At 37.1% G+C, this 8,407-nt stretch overlaps 1 protein-coding gene across 1 annotated transcript in view; it reads left to right on the top strand.

Moving 5' to 3' along the window:
- The window catches only part of PDE3B (phosphodiesterase 3B), a 181,957-nt gene that overhangs the window by 127,612 nt on the left and 45,938 nt on the right, over window positions 1-8,407 (top strand). The window contains exon 5 of the mRNA XM_019652882.1: window positions 6,438-6,544. Coding sequence (XP_019508427.1) covers window positions 6,438-6,544 — 107 coding nt within the window. The remainder of the gene's footprint in view (window positions 1-6,437; window positions 6,545-8,407) is intronic.

Genomic DNA, 8,407 nt, shown 5'->3' on the forward strand with positions numbered 1-8,407 from the left:
CGTAGGTAAGTTGGGTACAAAGCACCCTGGGTCCTTTAGAACATGAGTCAGGGAGGCAGTTTAAGGAAGCCAGCATCGACTTAGGACAGGGTACTGAAAAAGCTTTTAAATTGGTAGAGGTGGCCATGACAGGAGCAGTCACCAGTCCGATGCACAGCACCTGAGGAAGGTCAGCAGAGTCACTGACTTGCGAAAGGAGGAGCACATGCTCGGGCTTCGTCTCAGATGTTAGGTATCTATGAAAGGCATCAGTAAGTACAACTAAGTGAAGCTGGGAAAATGCAGAAGCTGACATCTTCTGAATGTTCATACACCCGTTTACACTGATACAAAAGATTCACTATTCTGTCTTTTAAAAGCCAGGAACGATAGTGATCTTTTGTGTGAGTTATAAGCTCCTATTTAGTCTATCATCTAACTATATTAATAAAATTGGAATGAGTGTCAATTTCCTGTGAGACCAGTGTTATTACGGCGCATGCGTTGTAGTCTCCTTTAGCTTGAGCTGTGTAGTTACACATTTGAAACACTAGGTGGCAGGATTGGATCATAGCTATTTACCTGTTAAACTTCATGGTCACATTTATATATGAGGAATATCAGATAATTATAATTTCCCCGATTCTTTGGTAATTCAGTAATTTGAATCTTCTATAATACAAATAGGTGGACTCCTTTATCATTAAAAAAATGTAGTGAAATGATATATAAAACAAGAATGGATTGAAGTATGAAAAATACAGTACAGTAAAATGAGCTTTGGTCCAAAGCTCGCTCAGAGCCCAAGTATGATAGTTTTTTTTTTCTTTTTTTATTTAATGGAATTAGGACATGGGGAATTGGATGATGTTAGGAACTGAAAATATGACAAATATTTCTTAGCCATGGGAAACATCAGCTTGAGACTATTATGAAAAAAATGATGAAAATGATTCTGTTTTTTAATCTTTTTGTCACACTGATGTGACAGCAATACATTTGCAATTAAAGAAATGTTGCTACATTGACTTGTCATTTTTACCCTGTTGCCTCAGATGACTGATATTAAAAAATAAACACGGTCCAAAGAAAACTAATCTTTAACTCTGAGAAGTGTGCCTGTAAAGGTATATATAGGCAGATGTGATATATTCACTTAACTCTCATTAAAACAAAACGATAGACCTCATAAAAGACGTAGACGTTTGGAGAATAAAGTAATTGGTGGTGTTATGTAACATCTACTTTAAAGAGAGAAGACTAGAAGTAATTTTACTAGTGTGCAGAAAGAAGCTGGAACTTCAGTAATAAATTTCTTTGAACATAGGATAAGATGGAAAATATGAAGGACTATACTACAGCCACTGTTCCTTTTGAAATTCTAGTTTCTAGGTCATTGCTGTCCAAAAATCACAAATTTTTGTGATTATGGGAATAGTTTATATCTGTACTGTCCAGTATGCTAGTCCCTAGCTACAGGTGGCTATTGGTCACTCAAAATGTCTACTATGACTAAGGAACTGAATTTAAATTTCATTTAATGAATTTAATTAAAAGATAGAGAGCCATATGTGAATACCATATAGACATGTATGGCAGACATGTTAGACAGCGTAGCTATAGATCTTTAAGGTATGGTGATGTTTTGTTTAGCACAAAACTAATAAGACTTGTGCCTCTGGAATCCTGAGGCATTCATCTTGATTTTGTTAGAGGATGCCAAACTGAGATCACATAGCACAGATCTTTTGAGTCTTGATTTGAATGCAACTTTGGATTCTGATTGTAGCTTCCCTGACTGATTTTAAATGAGCCTGACTGCTTTCAACATGGTTTCGATATTGAATCTCTCATTTCCTGAAACTATGTCTGGAACCAAGTTTCTCATCCCTCCTCCTACTTCCTTATCTGTTACTGTTGTTCTGCCTTTATATCCTGGCACAATGCTGCAATCCTCTAGTTACCCTCAAATTTGCTTACACAATTGATTTACCAGGAAAACTTGGTGTTATCTTTGCGTCCTGTTGCCTTATTCTGCAGATTATCAGTTGTCAAGTCTGTCTCTGAATCTCTTTTCCTCTGTATTCCTTGTTCTCCTTCATCACTTGCCTATACTATTTCATGCTTTCATTATTCCTTACCTGGGCTATTGCATTACCCTCTTCATTGGTCTTTCCACGTATAATATCCTTCACACCCTGTTCCATCTTCTAACCTCCCACCAGAAATCTTCCTTAAACAAGACTTTGATTACATAGTTTTTCTAGTCATAAAGTTTTTTTTTTTTTTTGAGCCATCCTGCTACCTGTTGGCAGCTCAGCGGCTGCTCAGCTCGGGCTGGACTCGAACCGCTGTTGCTCAGAGCTCAAACTCTTGAGCGAGCTCTTAACCAACTGAGCCACTCGGCCGGCCCTAGTCATAAAGTTTTTGGACCTTTTACTAATACCTGTAGAATAGTACCCAAATTCCTAGTCTGGGATTTGGAGCCCTGTTATTCCCTCATGAACTCTTACTTGGAAAAATTAAACTAAAAAAACTAAAAGACATGGGCAGTACTGCAGAGAATGAGAATAGATAAAGTAATTTGGAAAGCTCTTTAGGTGAAAACAACAGTCATGTAACTTGTGTTAAACGCTCCCTTATTGAAGTTTTCTGATAATTTTAACTCCATTTGAAAATCAAGCTGAATTATACCTTACAGCCTACCTTATTTGTATAAAATGTAATATAGGATTTAATTTTGTCTTTCTTCATGCTTTGCCTGGAGAAAAATAGTGAGGTATTATAAACCTTATCATATCTATGATAAGAGGAATCTAAGGGAAGAAAACCACAGGAGGAAGAGTTATTCCTACTTGAACAGTCACTGTATTACCTACCCTTAACAGCGTATCACTGTTTATCTTTTAAAGGACCTGAGGTTTTAATTGATTCAAAGGGCCATTACTTTACAGCACCAAAATACCTCTCCAACATCATCTTTCTCTATTTAACTGAAACGCTGGCCAAGCTTAACTATTTGATAGTCCCTCCGTTTCTGCACTTCTGGGCCCCTCTGCAGTTGTTCCCTCTACCTGGAATACATCTTCTCACCCTCATTTCTGTCTTTAAAAATTTGGCTCAGATGTCATCTATTAAAAATAACACCATGACATTCCCAGCCCTTGATCTCCAAGGAAAAGTAATCTGTTTCCCCTTTGAATTGCAACACCATTTCTTGCTTCTTTTATGGCACTTTTCACTTTCTACCTTGTGTTCGGAGGTAGTACTACTCTTCTGAGGCCTGCTTGGTTATTGTGCAGAGCTTGGGATTGCACTGACGTGACTCTTTGAAGCTACTTAACAAGCGTCCTTCAGGGGCACGGTGTCCAGACTGGGTTGTGACCGCTGATTCTGCCTTCTGCCTCCATTTCAGACCTAGGGTGAAGTTTCTCTGGTCAGGAAGTTCTAGAAAAAGTTGAAGAATGCGTTTCTAGGTTAGCTCATAATTGAATTACCCACCTCTGAGCGCCAGTGTTCATGTTTATGGCTAAAAGAATGGCGAAACTGCTATCCTTGGTCTGGCTGCTAGGAACAGGCCCTCTCTGTGGACAAACAGAGCACATATTCAGAGCTCACAGCTCATGCCCTTTGAACAGTTTCCCTGGGGAAAAATAGGCAAATTGTGTCCCCAAAACTATAGATACTTATACACTAAAGAGACTTGCTCTTAACCTATTCTGATTCATCATTCATCTCTATAACAGCTCTGTAATTAAATCTAATAACTTGTTGCCTGGCAAGAGTATGTCCCCTAAGTAATGTATTTGGGAATCACCTTCACAATTCTGTGACTCATAATTTATTATACTGATTTATACCAATGTCTGGACCCTATTTGAACTACAGAAATCAAGAGGGCTAATGGTGTTATTATCCCACTCAGTTTCATAAGAGAATAGTTCTGTAAATCTAGACATCATACAGCCAACAAGCTTATACTGAGGTGATGCAAACTATGTCAAGGTAATTGGTACTGATTATCTAGAAATCAGCTCTTAACATATGGCTTAACTCTGACCATAACTTTTGACATCTCTTTGACATCTGACAACGTTAGTTTGTGCATTTGGGTTGAAGATGATTTCCAAGTCTGATTTTAATCACCCTCCTGCCCACTCTTAATACTCATTGGGGTGCCTAGCTTGTCTTGCTCTCTACTTTCCTCAGTATTGTTTTATGTAATCTCAATGGCTTGTATCCCTATCTGGTTCTAGGCCAGGAATTAATGAGATGATTCTAGAATTGAGCTGAAAACTTGTAATCTGACCTGTACCTCTCAATTCCAAACAGCTAACTGAGTGTATGATTATACTTCAATTATTAGAAGACCCTGGATCAGACAGAAGACTGTGGAGGAGTGCTGAAAACGAAAAATCCCTATCTTTGTTTTGCATATTAACCAGCGGGTAGACTTTGGTAGCCTACACAGGTTTTTTTCTGTTTGGATGTTGCCCAGGATGGTATTCTCACTCTTCTTGCCCAGTCTCTCCCACTCTACATGTAGGCAAGGAATACTTAAACACAAAGAATGGTTAAACACGCATAGGGAAATGAGTTTATTGGGTGGTATTATTTGCATGTTGCCTCTTTTTGTAAAACTGTCAAATTATTGTCACTACTGGCTTGAACAAAAAAAAAATATTATAGAATCTGAAGGCTGTTACCTCAGAAGTCCTTTACTCTAAATCTCTAATTTTACAGATGGAGAAACACACACAAAGAATTGTTTTATGGAAAGAGCATACACTTTAAAGAAATTGGAACTTATATATTAGTTATAGGAATTTAGGGACATTACTCAGCCTCTTGAAGTCTCCTTGAAGTTGCCTTATGTATAAAATAGGAGACTAACAGATGAAGTATGCAAAGAACCGAAAATAATGGATGATATATAATCAATACTCAAAATAGCATCATTATTATTATAATTTTTATTATTTTATATATAATTTATATATTATTATATATATATTATTTTATATATTTTTATTATAATATAAATTATGTTATAATTTTTGTTAATATCAATAAGGACATTTCAGTGAAGCTGTTGCCATTTGGTTTTGCATGCCTTCTCTTTGTAATACAGAATTTTTTTTTCTCCCATGGAACTATAGAACAAGATAGATTTCTAGAAAAAGGAGAGTTGGCAAAGCAAGAGTTAGCAAAAGAAAAAGAGTCCATTCACTCAAAATTGGGGAGCTGAAAAGATCTATTCTCTAGAAAAGTGAGGATAGGAACCTAAAGAGATCATTCATTTATTCCACAAACATCTGCTGAACATCCGTATCAGGCACTGTGGATATAGAGATCTTACAGCTTCTAAAGGAATTCACAAATGAGTAAGGGGAAAGATTCTGTAAGCAGTGAAATGATAATACACTGTGGGTAAAGGTTAGTATAGAGACATGCACAGAAACCTCTTAGGTCACAGAAAAATGGGTCTTCCTTGAGAAATGAGGTGTGAAAGTGCAGAAAAGATGGAGTTTGGGAGGAGCTTGAAAACCCAGCCTATACTAAAAAACACTGAGTGAAAAATAGATATAGAATCTAAGTTTGTCCTTGAGCCTGTGGCAAAGTGCCCACATCAGGAGTTGACTAACAGAAAAAATAACAGGTGAATATCTAATAACGGAAGGTAACATTTATGTTGTACTTGATGCTATATGCTTGGCACTGGACCAGGAGCTTTCAAATATATAATCTTTAACTTCATTGTATGTATGACACTGGTATGATTACCTACCTATATTTAATTTCTTTGTAAAAGCCCTAAAACCTATAATAAATAGTTCAGTTATAAGAAATGACTGACTTAATAGGTAATCAATATCTGTGAAGAGAGGGAGCAAAAAATAATGAAAACTGCATATTTTAGGCCAGTGATTCTCAGTGAAGCCCCTAGACTCAGCAACATCAGCATCACCTAAGAACTTGTTAAAAATGCAGATTATCTGACCCTAACCCAGGCTTACAGAATCAGAAATGCTGGGGGTGGGACTAGCAACCTGTGTTGCAAGAAGCCCTCCAGGTGATTGATAACCTGCTTTACGCCAGGGTTCGGCAAAACGTCTAGTCTGTGGACCGAATGTGGTCCACAGCCTGTTTTTGCAAATAAAATTATATTGAAACACAGTCATACTTATTTATTATTGTCTATGGCTGCTTTTGTGCTACCATGGCAGAGTTGAGTAGGTGAAACAAGTGACCTTATGGCCTGCGAAACCAAGGATTTATTACTATTTGGCCCTTTATAGAAAACGTTTGCTGACTCCTGCTTTAGGCCTTCAGCACTAGAAAGATGTCTAAACTCTGATTGTAAGAGCAGATATTTGCTAACTGAATTGAAGACGATGAAGAAAAATGAGGAATTTTCCTAGTTTTAAAATCCTCAACCTGCTCTCTTTCCCTTTCAGTCAAGGATACTACCTAAATGGGCCTTTTATGTCAAATCTACTGACACTCCCGAAGCAAAGGTCATCTTCTGTGTCACTAACTCACCATATAGGTCCAAGAAGAGCTGGTAAGAAATCATTATTTATGATTTAAATGTGGGAAGTTTCAAAGTATATGGTAGTGCAAAATTTTTAAAATTACATATTGATAGCTGATTTTGAATACTATTCTATGTGTTCTAAGTTAACATGACTAAGCAATTTGGGTTGGCTATTAGTTGATCGTTTGCTCGTTCATTCAGTAAACACTTTTTGGACATCAGCATACCAGGGACTTTGTTAAGACACTAGGGACTGAGGGAAAAATATATAGCACTATTTAACCTTACTAGTTGCAGATCCAGATTCACATATCCAGAACAAGGGAAAATCCCAAAAAAACGAGTCTTTTTCTGTAGCATGGAAATTGTGAAGAAAAAATAAATCTTAATATGAGAGTAGGAAAAATCCTGACTATATCCTACTCGGTCTACTTATTTATTTATTTGAGGTATAATTGACATATAACATTATATTAATTTCAGGTATCTGATCTAACATTTCATATATATTGCAAAACGAACACTACAATAAGTCTAACATCTGTCACTATACATAGTTATAAATTTTTTTATTGTGATGAGAATTCTTAAGATCTCTCTTAGCAACTTTCAAATATGCAATACAATATTATTAACTATAGTCACCATGCTGTACATTATATCCCCAGGACTTATTTACTTTATAACTGGAAATTTGTACCTTTTGGCTCCACCCATTTTGCTTTGAAGCTTTTTGAATGAAATATATTTTACAGATACAATATAATAATAACAGAACAACCTGATATTCTGGTTTTAAACTAAATTATGTATGGTATTAGGCAATAGGATATACAGTCACAAAATTCTTTCATACACAATGTTTTGCATAAAATAAAAACTATGAAATGTGGCGTGTCAGGAAAATGTTATTGATAAGCAAGAAAAGCAGGCACAGGGAGATCTACAGGTAATATTGATGTTGGATTTAACAAAGTCTTTAAAATAATAATGATATTTTAAAAGAAACAGAAGGAAGGATGGAGAAAATGGGTGGGTAATTTTAACAGATAACTGGAACACATAGAAAAGAAACAGTGGACATTGAGAAATGCAATTAATTACATTAAAAGCTTACAGGATAGTTTAAGAACAGACTAGATACAACAGAAAGCAAGGGTAGTAAACCTGAAGACAAAGAAATAGAAACTATCCAAACTGAAACACAGAGAGGGAAGAAAATAGGAGACTTTTGGTTTCTCGTTTTGCATATAAGGACCCTGGAAGTCACTACTCGTCCTAATGAGTAAAAGGCTGAACATGAACAGACTGAAAAATCAACAACTTTTCTAGGATCTGTAAGAAACGTGAGGGTGAGGACACAGGACAAACCACAGCCCCCAAGAAGGGAGACACAGATAGGCAAATACAGGGAGGACTGGCTTAGCAGAGCAGATTCACAAGGCAGAAACCTTAGTGAGAACCAGTGCCTGAAACCAGTGCTGGGGTAGGATCAACTGAACTGTAACTAGCAAATTGCCAGAGGATCAGTGCGGACAACTCTGAGAGTTAAAAACTCCGGAGGAACCCAGTCCTAGGGGAGTCCCCACAATTTTGTGAAATTTACCTACAAGAGCCTGACCAGGTTCCCACAGTAAATATCAGAGAAAATACGTCTGCCAGGGGGTGGGGAAAAGGAACCATTTTGAAAAACGCCAGAGCACTCCGTTCTTCTTAACAAGGCCTGCCCTTAGGAAAAGCTAGTTAACCAGAGCCTGACCTCCAGTCAGCTCTAGCTATCCTCTCCCACCAGAGGGAGGGAAGAAAAAAAAGAAAAAAAGCCTGAGAAACACTTTCGAAGTTCATACTCTAGAGCAGCGGTTCTCAACCTTCCTAGTGCCGCGACCCCTT

The sequence above is a fragment of the Hipposideros armiger genome, unplaced genomic scaffold, assembly GCF_001890085.2.
Source record: "Hipposideros armiger isolate ML-2016 unplaced genomic scaffold, ASM189008v1 scaffold_188, whole genome shotgun sequence".
In the NCBI taxonomy this organism is placed as follows: Eukaryota; Metazoa; Chordata; class Mammalia; order Chiroptera; family Hipposideridae; genus Hipposideros; species Hipposideros armiger.